The 14,935-nt window shown below is 50.9% G+C and overlaps 4 protein-coding genes across 4 annotated transcripts; 1 reads left to right on the top strand and 3 right to left on the bottom strand.

Annotated features, from left to right (window-relative positions):
* Nucleotides 1–1,458: 1,458 nt before the first annotated feature.
* DSM5745_02500 (putative C6 transcription factor) lies at nt 1,459–3,287 on the bottom strand (the record flags this gene model as incomplete). Its single annotated transcript, XM_026744516.1, has 5 exons — nt 1,459–1,876; nt 1,927–2,280; nt 2,331–2,510; nt 2,580–2,731; nt 2,796–3,287. 5 exons carry the CDS (start codon nt 3,285–3,287, stop codon nt 1,459–1,461), a joined length of 1,596 nt encoding a protein of 531 aa, XP_026607679.1.
* Nucleotides 3,288–6,179: 2,892 nt separating this feature from the next.
* DSM5745_02499 (branched-chain amino acid aminotransferase, cytosolic) lies at nt 6,180–7,499 on the top strand (the record flags this gene model as incomplete). The annotated part of the gene is made up of 3 exons (XM_026744515.1): nt 6,180–6,594; nt 6,648–7,252; nt 7,317–7,499. 3 exons carry the CDS (start codon nt 6,180–6,182, stop codon nt 7,497–7,499), a joined length of 1,203 nt encoding a protein of 400 aa, XP_026607678.1.
* A 127-nt stretch (nt 7,500–7,626) lies between these two features.
* Nucleotides 7,627–9,042, bottom strand: DSM5745_02498 (AAR2 splicing factor family protein; the record flags this gene model as incomplete). Its single annotated transcript, XM_026744514.1, has 1 exon — nt 7,627–9,042. One exon carries the CDS (start codon nt 9,040–9,042, stop codon nt 7,627–7,629), a length of 1,416 nt encoding a protein of 471 aa, XP_026607677.1.
* An 850-nt stretch (nt 9,043–9,892) lies between these two features.
* Nucleotides 9,893–13,993, bottom strand: DSM5745_02497 (putative cytosolic regulator Pianissimo; the record flags this gene model as incomplete). The annotated part of the gene is made up of 4 exons (XM_026744513.1): nt 9,893–10,100; nt 10,153–10,319; nt 10,371–12,212; nt 12,260–13,993. 4 exons carry the CDS (start codon nt 13,991–13,993, stop codon nt 9,893–9,895), a joined length of 3,951 nt encoding a protein of 1,316 aa, XP_026607676.1.
* Between the last annotated feature and the right edge of the window lie 942 nt (nt 13,994–14,935).

Raw genomic sequence — 14,935 nt, 5'->3', positions numbered from 1 at the left:
AACAGGAGGCAATTGCTGACAATGCTATACGATGAGTTGTCTCAGCTCTAGAGGGTTCCAAGTCCGGTACCATAGGACGGCAGCCCCGGAGGCGAATAGATCGTCGAGTAAGGGCCGGCATTGAGAATATATACTGTCTGTCTACCCAGAGTTATATTCCATACCTAGCTGAACAACTTTCTCTGGTCTAAGGATGATGGGCGCAGCTACAAAATGACTCAGTACTTTCAGCTCTAAGAAGATGATGGCAACTTCAGCCTGTACAGAATAGCCAACCGGTATATGGAGTGAACCTTGACGGCGACGCCTCAAATACACGAGCGAAACCAGGCATGTTTTCTAAGAGCCCGTAGACCGGCAGGGACTTCCCTACCAATAGCTGAGAAAGCTGATGGAATGGTGCAGGGATGTGGTGTTTTCATGGTTACAAAGTCGGCCTGTGTCTATTAGCTTTTGCACATCGCATTAAGGTATAGACCAATTAGATGTGCCTAGGAGCTCACCACTAAAAGACACTCAGTACTTCCACTTCCCCCAAGTAATATCTCCACTCCATGTATCAACATTCGAAAAACCATTGGTTGCTCTTTAACAAGTTCTGACAGTGTCTGGCATTATTTAGCTTACAAAGTTACAGGAAATAATTTGGTTAATGCAATATTTCACGAGGACCAGTTTTGCCATCGAGCTAGCAGGATTGCAAGCATCCCTCAAAAGCCCCCCGAACCTGTATAGACATCACCTGGGCATTGCATTCATCCTTCTTAGACATCTTGATGAGCGTTCTAGATATAGAGTTATCTGCAGAGGCGTGGAAGTGAAGCTTAAGCAATGGTGGAGTTACCATGACAGCTCCTGGCTGGCCTGTTGCACGCTTCGGATCACTTTTCCGCAACTCAACCATGACCTTCAGAAAGGGACCTCAGCTCGCCATGAAGAACTCTAAAGTCAAGTCTCAAAGCTGTCACGCTCCGTCCTAGGGGATCTCGCTCCTCTTCCATCCCTGCTGTTCATAGGGTCGACTGGCAATTTATTGCGTTCACACAGGAAGGTCCACCGCTTCGTGTACGTCTCCTCGTGTCGAAAGTTGTTGATGGAAAGGAGTTTTTTTGCGCCAAACTTGGAATTTCGATGATTCGGCGGTCTGTCTGCCCGCTCAAACTGTGAAACATTGTTGGCAAGTGCGATCATCATCACGTAAACCGACTGTTGATTGGCTCTACCCCCATCGAGTTGACTATAGGATGCCCTTGCCTGAACATCGTCGTTGCTTCGGTAGCTTTTCGGCCGGCTAATCGTCACGGTCAGCGTTCGGCTAGCTTCATGCTTCATGGCCCAACAAAATCCACGTCACATCAGCTATAATCGGACCGTGTCAATATCTCCGTTGCCGTTCGCCTCCCAATATGCCATTCCATACGTTTATCTCCATACCAACAAGACACATTAACGCAACCCTTACGAAGAGTCTGAATTTCGACGGTCAGCTGTCCCGGCGAAGTCGAACGGCGATGACAGATTCGAGTCACGGAAAAAGGCATCTATCTCGCATTTCGTGGCTTTGGCGACCGGGAATCTCAGACTGAAAGACGTGAGGAAGTCATCAAGCTCATTGAAGGCGTTGTAGGCCAATTCGTCATTCAGAAATGGAAGAAGGGTTAAGGCGCTGCACTTCGCGGGCCCAAACATGAGACTTGGCGTCAGTTGCAGTTCATAATGCTCGCGGTATACCTGGAGGTAGTGAGCAACCTGAATTGCAGCACGGATCCGGGCCATTTTGGCTTGTTCGATGGCTGAGGGTTCAATCGACGTCTCGAAGTTCCGTTGCTCTGAGAGAAAGTCAAAAAGCTTGATGATAACTTGGTTGCATTTGACACTGCCAGAAGAAGTTAGATGCAGCTAACGACTAGTGTTAGTGGCTCTTACTGCAGAAAGAGTACTTGGGGGACGGGTGGCGTTTCGGTGATCACCACTCTATCGAGGAACGCTTGAAGGCGTCCATGCAATCCATCGGCTTCTTTGCACATCTCATCGATGCTCATGCTCAAATCAAACGCCTTCTCAAAGAAAAGGTCCTGCATCTCCACGACGGTTTCAGTGAGGTCGACCAGTCTAATCATCACATCGCGAAGAAGAGCCGGCTTCCTGAGGAGTTCTACATCGCTCGAGCGAGAGTGATATGGCACCCAAACCATGTCTCTTTCATGATGAGCTATTTGGTCCAATGATAGCCTGGGTACTCCTAGATTCGCTGACTTGCGAGATTCCAGGGATAACTGCCTGCTCAGCCAGTTAGCATGAATTACGCTACTCGAGCACGATGACCATACGAGTTCAATACGAAGAGACTCCAGGCGGTCCGCGCACTGGAATGCCTGATACGATCTGGCAATCGGTCCCAATTACCATGTCCTGATTTTGGTAGATTGAATAGGCCAATGTCTTGCCCAAGCTGCACGGCCTGTCTGATATAAAGCCAACTAGCATTATCCTTTCCCTGGAGATTCAAACTGGAATAAATCATCAGCATTTAACGCAAGCCCCAATGCAGCATTACAATGCCTTCGCAGAGAACTCACTAATGACTCATTAACGCCAGAGCCTGAATGTTGGCTAACGAGGGCCGACCTTCTTCGGCTTTCCAGCGGATCTCGGCTTCTTCAAAAAAGTGCTGGCCTCGAGAAGCTACATCACCAGGAACAGCGTACACTTCAGGATAAGGCGAGTATGTCTTGCAAACGTCAGCAAGACTCGAAAGGGATGGATCGCAATGAATGGATGTCGAGGTAACTTACGCTGGCCACCGCTAGAATGCTATTCACCAGAGCAGGGCAGCAGAGTTCTGAGCTCAAATCACCCGCGCTCATATCGCGCAGAAACATCTCCTGGTCAACTACCTGCATGAGGGGGTGGTCCCATGTGAAGTATAAAGATACCAACCCAGAGATGAGGTGGTCGTCGTTTGAGACGTTAGTCCAAGGCTTGCACGGTACCTGGAACAAAGGACTATCACATAGCCCCTCCACGCTTATCCGGGAGTCCTTGCGGGCCTCGCTGGCGTCCATTGCAGTATCTTCAATGGGTAAGCCTTCGGCGGAAGCTGCTTGGATGATCATGGCAATGTCCTTCTCCATGTTTTCAACGTCACCACCATTCCGTATTGTTTCGAGAACTCGGTAAACCTTTTCATCGTTGGCCGTGCGCAGGTATCTCAAGAGATCCCACAACAACTTTTGGTAGCGTTCCAGGTCGCCTTGTGCCTTTTGTGCAGCAATCTTCCGTCTCATGTCAGCGTGTTCGTTAAAAACGCAGTTACCATTAGTGGCCTCGCATGCTTTGCATGGAGCCGGTCGTCCAGTGCACTATGTTCAAAAGCAAGAACCGTTAGCTAGGCACAGCGAATCGGGAACGTGGTGACAGGGTTCGGGAGGGGGTCCGGGATCAAGGTTCCCTGGGTCCTCGAATACTACCTTTCTCTTGGCTTGCTTGCAGGGAAGACACGCACTAGAACTCTTCTTGTTCTTCGTCAAGGGCCGAATCTCACGCAACGGCCCGGGACCGGGAGCGATTGAGGCGAGCTGTTTGTCTTTGCCGCTGGGAAAAGCCATCTCCATCAATTGCAGCACGGATATGGAAATGAGAAGAAAAACCAAGCCGCCGAAAGATATACAAGGGTCAAGTAAAAAACTCCGGCAGTAAGAGGCGCTGAGAACTATAAGGCGTGACGCCAATGTTTTCGGAGGGAAAGCTTCGTGAACGCATGGAGGTCCTCGCCACCGTCGCTCTCGCGTTCGATCAGCTCATCTGCACACGGTCGACTTGTGGCACGCGAAAATTCGTCACGATAGAGGCTGATGTTACGGAATGGAAGAAGCTCGCTTCAAGACACTCTCCTCTGTGGAAGGGGCTGGGAAATGAGGAGAAGGGAGGAGAAAGATCGGAATGGAAAGGTGAGTCGGCGGTATGACGAGACGGTACCCTTGATTATGGAGGTGTCGCGTTCAGCGTCGGTGTGTGCGAAGGGCACGAGTCCTGAAAAAGAGTATTGACTGTTAGATATAGGAAAGGCCGATTCTCAACGGAAAAAGAAGCCTCGAAGGGGCAACAGAAAAACGGGGTCCCCTCCATAGAGCGGAAGCCAACAAGGGTGGGAACCCGGAATCCATGATCGAAAATGACAGCCCCGGGCCCTTGGAAAATAATTCCAGACAAGCAAACTCGCATGGGGCTCAGAAGCACCGACGCATACCTACTCTGGTTATGGATGAGCAGGTGGAGCAATTCGAAGGGGAGCAGAAGTGGATGGGGACTGAGCAGACGCGGTGGTGTGCAGGCTGAAGGCAAGGTCGGGGTGCTCTGTGAGCACCCTTCCAATTATGTCATTCGCTGAAAGCATCGTCGGCGGCCAGGGAGCTCCAGGGAGCTCTGGGACTACCGGGAGACTGATTTCATGCTGATGCTGATACGCAGCGATAGCCTCAGCGACTGAAGTCTCGACCGCTGGGCCTTGGCTCTCTCTCTAGCTCACGCGCCCCCGTGACAACATCTATGCCTGCTACGCGCGCACTCTGATCTAACGGCGCCCGTCCCCCTCCGATCTGCGACTTCTCCCAAATGTCAAGAACAGAGACAGACTGGGGAATTGTGGCGAGTGGCCAAACCCAGGAAATCTCACGACAAGAGCCAACGCTCGTGAGGGGATTCCAGCGAATCAATCACACGGTCGATCGACGGTTCCCGGGCTGTCAGGAATAACAGGCGATCTCGTCACAGCAGCCTGGGGCCCGGGCACGCAACTACCGTGCCCTCCGGCGAAGACATACAAAGTACAACAGTACAGAGTCTGGGAAACAACGTTGGCGGGAAAGCCATCCCAATCATCTAGGCCTATCAGAGACCGTCTGGACGTTACTACTCTCGTTATTAGCAGGGGCAGTCTCATCTGTAGCTCGATGGCTGGGCTTTCTCCCACGGCCGGACGCTGAGAAAAAGGATGCGAAATCCATGAACTGTGGATCAGGACAATTGATATATGTAATTACGGCCTTGACTACCGAGCGAGTCGCCTGAGCGCTTCGGGAGATGGACATTCAGCCATCTGGTACAGGGCATACCAAATCCGCTCGCTATTGGGTGGGTATTTTCGGATCGGAATATTGATGCAAGCGTCCTAAGGTCCCTAGACAGGGCTCCAAATTTCGACTTCCTATTGTTACTCTCCTATGTACCATGCCCATCGAGGCTTACCACGTTGTCGGTAGGAACGGTTCCAGGCAGGGCCCGACCTGGTCTACCAATCTTGGAGACTCTCAGTATCAAAACTCAACGGTGGCTCGGGACCCCACAGCGTCTTGTCGGACGGTCCATATGGAGCTCGGAAGTCTGATCAAGCCACTAGTTTGGTGCTATGGCCCATTGCAATAGGTTGGATCTGGCTTCCTTGGATATATTTTCCAGGTGTTTCGGCCCGCACATTCCACGGTCCATGGCTCGCCACTGCTTGAGATGCTCGGTAGTCTATACCGACCATAGTCGAATTGTCCTCCTGCCTCATGCATGTGTGTGAAACACTCTCGAAGGAATCGCACATCTTAAATATCCGGTTGAATCCACGAGTCCGTCTTCATCGAACCTAGAATGCGAATAATTCCGAGGAACCGGCCGTTGCCATGGCCATGCTTAGTCATATCCATGCGTTCACCTGCCATATGCTATGCTTAGTCATATCTATGCTGTCATACTGCCAAGAATTAGAGCCTGAAATTCCAGGTATATATCATTAATGTCAGTGCAGCATTAGACCCTGCTTACTCACTATCAGCATTCTATGCACTGCATTCGTTCCTGGGCCAATCTCGGCTATCCACGGCCAGACGAGGGGCAAAATGGAGATTCAACAAAAAAATCATCATGAAAGTCTTCCAAGAGATTATTAACCTGTAGTTGGCCATTTCTTTGACTAGATTTCTTCCTCTCACAGCCCGACGTTCTCTTATCTCTGCTGTATACCATCACCCCTTTCGAACCCTCAATTGCGGCTGGAGCGAAGTCGGCGCTCCATTGACTCTTTCCTATCGTGACTCATATCCGAGGTCGCATCCGGTCTATAACTATTCACCATAACCCGCTTTATATCAACTTCTATACTTTCACTCTATCAATTCGCATTACATATAACCATGGGCTCCATTGAAACTATCCCGGCCGAGCTCGACGCCTCCGTCGTCAAGATCACTCGCTCCACCGAGCTCCGCCATGTACCTCTTCCCGGCTCCTCCGAGGAGCTCAGTCATTCGTACTGCACCGACCACATGGTTACCGCGCGCTGGACCGCCGCCGGTGGTTGGGAGACACCCGAAGTGAAGCCTTTCCAGAACCTCAGCATCCCCCCGACCGCGTCATGCCTGCACTACGCCACCGAGTGCTTCGAGGGCATGAAGGTATACCGCGGCTACGACGGCAAGCTGCGCATCTTCCGGCCAGACCTAAACGGTGAGCGTCTGTCTAACAGCGCCATCAGAGCTTCCCTGCCGAGCTTCCGCTACCAGGAGCTCAAGGCTCTCATTGCCAAGCTGATGCAGATTGACGGCTTGCGTATGTCCTCCCCGCTACTTTTCGCATCGCAAGCGTCAAGCTAACATACTCAGGCTGGCTTCCCAAGTCCCAACCGGGGCGCTTCCTCTACCTCCGCCCTACCCTCATCGGCTCCGGCACCCAGCTCGGCGTTCAAGCTCCCGCCGAGGCCCTCCTCTTCATCATCGCTGTCCCCTGGCCCGACCCGGCCTCCCGACTCAAGGTTGTCCCCGGCGAAGCCCTCGGACTGAAGCTTCTCGCATCTACACCCGACACTATCCGCGCCTGGCCCGGTGGCTTCGGCTACGCCAAGCTCGGTGCCAACTACGGTCCGTCTCTCGCAGCGCACGGAAAGGCGCAGGCGCAGGGCTTCGACCAGGTCCTGTGGCTGTTCGGTGAAGACCGCCAGGTTACCGAGGCCGGCGCTAGCAACTTCTTTATCGTTTGGGAGAATGCGGAGACTGGCAAGCGCGAGCTTGTGACTGCGCCACTGGAGAACCAGCTTATTCTTCCTGGTGTGACGAGGCGCAGCGTTCTGGAGCTTGCTCGGTCAAGGCTGAACCAGACTGTTGGTGATTTGGGCGCCGTTGAGGTTGTTGAGAAGACGTTCACAATCGGCGACGTCGAGGCGGCGTGGAAGGAGGGCAGAGTTGTCGAGGCCTTTGTTTGCGGAACTGCCGTATGTTTATCCTTTCCCCTTTCTCTTCGTTTTCTTGATTTCACGAGGTCTAACATGGTTACAGTTCTTCATCACCCCTGTTAAGCTGATTCGCAACGGCAATGTCGACATTCCGCTGCTCAAGCCCGGCCAGACTGCGGGCTACGCTGCCCAGATCAAGTCATGGCTTGAGGCGATCATGTACGGCAAGGAGGGCGCCGAGAACCACGAGTGGGCGTACCTCATCGAGAATGAGAGCGAGAAATAGACAATACCTTAGATACAACGATAGACGGATATTTGTATAAACCCAAAGACTATGATAAATTAATGCACAAATAACGAGCTTCCCTGGTTTCTGGGTATCATCTCCAAAAATACATGCCAATATATCATCAATACGTTCCATCCAAGTCCACAACAACAGGCGCATACTCCTCTTCATCATCATGATCAACCATCTCCAACTCCACCTCCTCCCCATCCTCCAACTGCACCATCCCCTTCCTCAACACCGCATCCCGATCCATCTCCCAATCATACTCTTCCCTCACCCACTCCTCCAACCTCCCAAACTCTCTCTTAACCGGTGACTCCCCGCTCTCATCCTCAAGAACCTCATACATCGCCGTCCGAAACCCCCTCAGCAATTTCCGCAGGAATTCCGCTCCTTCCGCGCCCCCTTCACTACCCAGCTGGTCAAAGAGCCCACCCTCCACATCATCAGCACGCTTCAGTTGCGTGAGCAGCAGGCTTAACACCTCGGCGATGAAGGATGCCCGGTCTACAATGGCAGAGCGGCAGGTCAGGATCAGCCGCAAGAGGCGCTTCCATTGTTGTAAACAGGAATAGTTCATGAGCGTCAGGCCCATCAAGAAGGTGAATTGGAGTTCACCGAGGATCTGAGCTTCGCCTTCGGCGATGTCGTTCGTGGCTAGCGGATTTGGACGCGGCTGAGACGATTCGAAGCCGTGGATGATCTCGCCCAGCGCCCACGATTTATCGCGCGCTGCCTCGGTCCTCTCGCGGCCAATTGCGCCCTCCCGCCATGTCATCTTCAGATCAACAGGGAGGAACGAGAATTGCCGCTCGCTATAGTCTTCGGGCCGTTCTTGACTCTGGCCCCCAGTCGCAGCCGCAGCTGCAGTATCAGACCCAACTCCACCCTCCGGCCGCACACCCGAATCAAGACCAGGGATATCATCATCATCCTGCCTCGCCGTGCTTCCCGACGTAACAACCCATCTCGGCCTCCCCTCCCAATCCACCCCAGGGTCCCCAGTAATCCGACTCAGCAGCCGCGGCGACACCCGATTCGTCAACGCCTTCCATTCCGCCCTTCCCTCTTCCTCTTCCTCCTCATCTATACTCCCAGCCCCAGCCCTAGAAGCACCAGGACCGCTCTTCTGCAGAGCCCCCTCGGCAGCCGCGACCGCCGCAGCAGGCACGCGACTCCGATACGCCCACAACCCACCCAATCCCCAAACACCCCCGATATTAGCCCTAAGCCGCATCCCCTCGCCTGCGTGCTGGGCCCCCAGCGGCTCCAGGGCCTCAATGTTGTCGTTCCATCGCCAGACGAGTATATCTTGCGCATTCCCAGTTCCGGACGCGTCAATGTAGAACCACCCGCCAACGCGCAAACTCAACCCCTCCGTCGTACCCGTATACAGAAAGTGCCATCCGGGCGGGAGATCGCGGATCCCGTGAAAATTCGGCGTCGATGTGAAGGTAATCAGGTCGATGCCGACGAGGGTCTTTGGTGGGAGGTGCGGGGTTAGCAGGGTTGGTGTTGGCGTGAGCGCTGACATTGTTGCAGTGTAATGGTTGAGCAGTGATTGCTAGTTGGGATTCGGAGGTTAATTATCGTGGTTGCGCGACGGTCATTTCGTTTGGTATTGTCTTGCGACTTGATGTTTTGTGTTCGGGTTGAGCTTTTCGGTGGTGGAATTGGAGAGTGCGGGGAGATTGAAGATTTCGGATCTTGACGTCAATGCCGGAGGACAGTAGGTACCTATTGGGATAAATGCAAGAACAGCTGGAGAGGTCTAGAGGTCCGGCAAAGGTGTATTTCGATCCCTTGCTCAAACTTCATAGGTCAACGACGCTGATTTGTTCGTTGTATCACATATAAGCGCGAGGTTTACTCTGGTGAGTTGATATATATTTCGGAAGCTTAGAGACCTCGCGGACCACTGCCTCGCTTCTTACATAGATATGCCTACTCAACTGAACACTAAAGATATATCTCTTTGCACTAATGCTCTGTGAGAGTTTGCAAAGCGCTAGGACGCCTGGATTTATATGCAAACATACGCTCGTATTTGATTGTGGCAGCAGTTTTACGGTAATTACTGGGACACTCAATGCATTATATGCAACTCCGTCATATCGTTACGCATCGTTTGTAGGTATGTACAAGATAACGGCCGCTAAAGAGCAGGACATGGACCCCGGAAGAACGAACAAATAAGAACATAAGAAATCCAAAAAAGGAACTCCTCGAGAACCTAGCCAGCCACCCAGAACTTCAACAGACCTTGCTCCATTCACTAACACGAGAAATAGTAACTGGATCGACAAGCTGGGAGAAACGTATATTGTAAGGATAACGGAGGCAGAGATTGACGCAGGTGATAAGATGAATAAATAGTCAGCGTACTACTCCGATGCTTGTGAAGAGCTCGCTTCCGAATCGGAGTCAGTCTCTGGCTGTTCATCTAGCACCACACGCCGCATCACGCTCTTGTCGAAAAGATCGAGAGCGAAGCGTCGGGCAGGCAGGCGGAAGTGGTGACTTTCAATGATGCTTAATGTCTTGCTGAAGAGGTGGACCTGGTGGAACCGGTCAGGGTCCTTGGCTTTGATGCTGTAATGCAACTGTCAGCCTCAAATATAGACCATATGCTTGTCATGCTTACCTATGAAGATCCGCTGCCGCTCTCTTGGACAAAACGGTATTGCCCATATCGGCGACAAGCTTCAGGATCTTTTCGTTAACAGGGTCAGGATCCAACGTGGCTGCTTTGAGCTTCTCTTGAGACGTGCGCTTCGCTTCTGCGGGTCGGGAATAGGACGGGAAATCGACCTGAAATCCTATGTCAGCACGAGTTTCCCAGGGGTGAGTACTTCGTTGTACCAAAAACAGCTTGCCAAAGTCCGTAGGAAGACATAGGCCGAGCGAATTTCCCTTTTGATCAATAGCAGAGTCCCACCCGGCTTGTCTTAGAACCTCCAGGCCATGTTGGCTGCGTGATATTAAGCCCAAGACAAAAAAGGCAGTCCCTCTCATTGTCAAGACCTCTGCGCACTCAGCGACCTTCACAATATCCTGGACAAGCTCTAGGCTTAAGAACGGGGCACCTAGCTCCATCGAGCCAACATTGCCCACTGCCCAGAGGCAACCCTTGACTTTGAGAAGAGTCTCATTGTCCTCTTCGTTAAGTTGGAAATCAGAGATAGTTGCAGCGAATTCGTAGAAATGCCCTGACTGCTCCAAAAGCTTGCAGCCCTCTGCTGTCCGAGCCAATTCTCTGTAAAAGTGTGGAGGTACTAGGCCAAAATCTTGGAGATCTACCAGGTCCTCCGGCACTAAACTATTTCTTCGAGGTTGATCAACATAGGCCCGTGATAAAGCGGCCTCGACAAGGCTGACGTATGCATCGTTCCGTCCTAGGAACCAATCATCCATCTCCTGCGTGATATAGTCGAGTCCATCTAGATAATGATAGCCCACTGAAGTCGACAAGAAGCGCAGGAGCAAAGGAGCGCCGATTTCACCCAAGTGGTCCAGAGACGGGCGACATTTGACCACAATTTCGAGATAGTTGCGCTGATTGCATGCTTCTTCTAAAATCTTCACTGCTACTTGGCAGACGGCAACATCGGGATCATACAACTGAGTAACAAGGAGCTTGATAACCCAGTCTGCATTACCAATTGCTGCGGACGATTGCAGAGGCACATTCCCCACAGTATATTTTCGGAGGAGTCTTGTTCCGAAAATTCGAATTTCTTTAGATCCAGTAGTAAGAGCTTTGGATAGCATAACCTGAAGATGGCTTCCTTGAGTGTAGTCCATGTTTCCAAGGAGTGTTTGTATCAGGTCGTCACGATCTCGGAGCTCGATAATATGATAGAACATATTGAGCATGTGCCACCGTTCCATCATAGCGAGCCCATTGGCGTCGGCGCTCAGGGTTCCCAGCATGGCGAAGTAGCCGCCACTCAGCGTATTGGCCATCTGCTCCCGCGAGAACAAAGGCGCAGAAGATGTCAGACCACTCATGTGGTCCACCTGGGCAAGACATTCGGCAACCTGTCGCAGGAACTTGTTTTCGGCCAGATATCTCGTGCCTTCTGTCGTCTGCACCAGACAGCGCATTAAGGCGCAACCAGTGCGAACATATCGCTGATTTGGTTTCGTATTCGGAAGTACCGAGAATCTATATTTGAAGGGACGATAGAAGCCCATGAGACGTTTCATGAACTTGGATCCCTTGATCGCTTCGTCCAACCTCTTGGGGTTTGAAAGGGGGCCTTCCACAATACGATGAATCAAGTCCCACTTCCACTTGAGATAGTTGACAGTATTCAAGACATGTGTCTCCAAGATTGCGTTGCGGAAAGTTGTCTCATCCATCGCCGGGCTCAGTTTGTCTTTGTTTTGATCACCAGAGAGAAGAGAGGCGGATATATCAACGTCGACGCTATATCTTCCGGCTCCATTGGCGAGACCGCCGAGAGATCGAGCTAGTGTTCTGTTGATGCTTTCTATTTGATAAATAGTAGACGTCGATACGTCATGGTTTTCAACATCAAAGGTAATCGCGGGCGAGATCAGATGCGGGAGAACCTGGAGCTTCGCACTGACGTTTGAGGGTAAGGAATGGTGGGCCAGCTTTAGAACTTCTGTTAACAGCAGGGTCGCTTTTCGCCTGAGCGACAAGTCTTCTTCCTCTTCGATGAGATCACAGAGCGCCTGCGCATTGTTAGTACACGTAAGTCAGCCACTGAGGGGCGTAATACCTTGGACAAGCCAGCATCAATCAAGGCGGCGAGAATAAGAGTAGAAAAGTGCGCAGTCAAGTCAAACTGGCTTTCACTGCTGTCAAAAAAGTTCCGCAGTTGCCTTGTGTCAGACTCCGACCTCAGGTTTGCAACTCTACCGTATGTTGTAAGTCGTCGTCCAGCGAGAAATGAAGAGGACCACGATGGCGGCTTAATCCTCAGAGCATCGAACAGAAGTTCCATAATAAGATCCCTTGCCTGCGGGTCTGGATAATGTAATGACTCTAGAAGTGACCTCAGAGGCTTTGCCCTATTTTTTCCCAGGATCACTAACCCTGGCCATGTCTTTAACATTGCGGAGATTGCCTTTGCTGATGATTTTAGACGTCCATTGCGAATGTTGTCCGACAACGAGTCTGTGAATGGCGCGAGGACAGCCTCGAGTTCGCACCCTCCCCGTAAATGCATCCTGCTGTGAGGGGTGTCGAGCACATGCAGGAAGCATGTTATCAAGCTCTCCGACGCACCAAACGTTCCTTCTGATAAAGCGTCATGTAACGGGGAGAACCCACCCGCGTACGATATCAACTGAGGGTCTCTCACCAGGATTTCGGCGAGGGTCATAAGTGAGATGTTTCGGAGGCGGTCATCATGATGCTCAGCAACAGAGACAATTGTCCGGACAACAGCACGCGAAATCTCCTTTACACCGTCTTTGACATCGAGGAACGCCCGCACGAACTTCAAGGCCTGCTCACGTTCGAGATTTGCTTTGCTCTCTTTGACCAACGACAGTATCACAAGCTCATCCGTGTGAAGGGAACGAATCATCTGAAGCGATTTCCGGTCTGCAATAGCATACCGAGTCAACCGATAGCCAGCTGCGACTACTTCCTTGCTGTCGCTTAGAAGCATAACTTGAACACGCAAACCGAAAACTGACCAAGCAAGATCATACTTCAGAGTAGGATGCCGCCTGAAAAGTTCCACCAAACTGTTTGCACGCTCAACATAGTAATCAGGTGACATCAACTCGATTTCGAGGGCCTGGAGGGTCTCCGCTAGCACATAAGTCGGTGACTCCATCTCCGCCTCGATATCATCCAACCGCTCACCATCGGACATATTAGCACGGGACGGCGACCGTATCGAAGGCCCCTGGAAAAGGCCAGACAGACGGCTCCGAGGAGGGGTTGAAGGCGCCTGCGCACGTAATTGTTCCTCCTCAAGTTCATGATGTAGTTCCGCGAGCTTGCGGTTCGACGATGTCAACTCTGACTCTGCCCTCAATCTTTGGTCCCTTGTTTGTTTCGGGTTCTTCGTCAACAACACTTCCAGCATATTCTCCGTCCCAGTCTTGATCTTCAGCTCCTTAGCAATCCTATCCCGTATTGCTGCCTGGCGGTCCTCCGAAGTCGGCAGCTCGTCATAGTCGATGCTGCTGGGTCTTCGTACGTAGTCGGGCCGTACATCAGCTCGCGGGGTCGTACTCCGAGAAGATTTCATGCTCTTGAGCTCAGCACTGAAGCTGCCGGGCCCTGCTGTGGAAGGAGCCAGCGACGACACCCGCGGACCTATGCTCGCGCTGCCTCCAGACTCGGAGCGACGATTCCTCGCAGGTCTCGATGAAGCAGGCCCGGGCCAGCTACCATCCACGAGTCCGTCATCCTGGCTAGATAAGGAGCGCCCATCGCCGGCGGCTCGGTGCTGGATCGACGTCCCAGAGAAATTCGAGTTGTATCCGGACGCCATGGGGCTCCATCTAGCCGCAAGCGAGGCGTCTCTATCACCTTTCGCGTATGAAATAAGGAATAACGAGTCGCATTGGGTTCACGACGGAGTATCGGCAGCACGCAGCGCGGGCGATAGTTGGCAAGGGCAGGGGCCCTCGTTCGAGTTGTTGTCGCGGTTGCTTGAAGGGAGGGGGATAGCGGCGTGGATAGCGGAGGGAGCGCTAATCGAATCGGAAGTCGAAAGTCACACGTAACACAGGAACCAGAGAGAAGCGATCGGGCGGGAGTCAATCATCCATGAGTGCTTTCTTTAACAAGACAACTTTCTGTCGCTGCATATCTTGCTGTTGGTTTCGGTACGCGGGCGTAGTCAACCTGGGGCTGCTGACTAACCAAGCATCGACATTCATCGATGGACATGTCCAGTGGACATATGTCATGTGAGCGTTTTAAACGCTTATGTGAGCATCACCCTTAAAACATAAGTAAAAAAAATACCAAGCTAGGTAAGTTAGTAATAAACATATAATTAACCTTAATTAACTAATCTTATATAATTAATATAATCTTACCTTTTTAATAATTTTATATTAATTAAAGTTTAATATTAATATTATTAATTAATTACTAACTACTTATTAAGTACTAATTTAATATACTATTAGCTATAAAAAATATTTTTAATAATATAATAATTAAATACCTAATCCCGCGCGGTATAAAAAAAAACTAGGTAATAAAATAAAAATAATTAAAATAAGTATAAAGTGCTTATAAAGCACTTATAAAGTGCTTACTAACCTAGTATATAAATAAAATAATTATATATTTTTAATAAATACCAGGGAACATGACCGCGCTTTAAGGTTATTAAAAGTTAAGTATATTAATAATTTTTTAAAGTATTCTTAGTTATATATTAATAAATATACCTATATTATACTTATAAGTGGTTAATTAA

This window comes from Aspergillus mulundensis, assembly GCF_003369625.1.
Source record: "Aspergillus mulundensis strain DSM 5745 chromosome Unknown scaffold_1, whole genome shotgun sequence".
Classification (NCBI taxonomy): Eukaryota; Fungi; Ascomycota; class Eurotiomycetes; order Eurotiales; family Aspergillaceae; genus Aspergillus; species Aspergillus mulundensis.
This window is presented reverse-complemented; position numbering and strand designations above follow the sequence as displayed.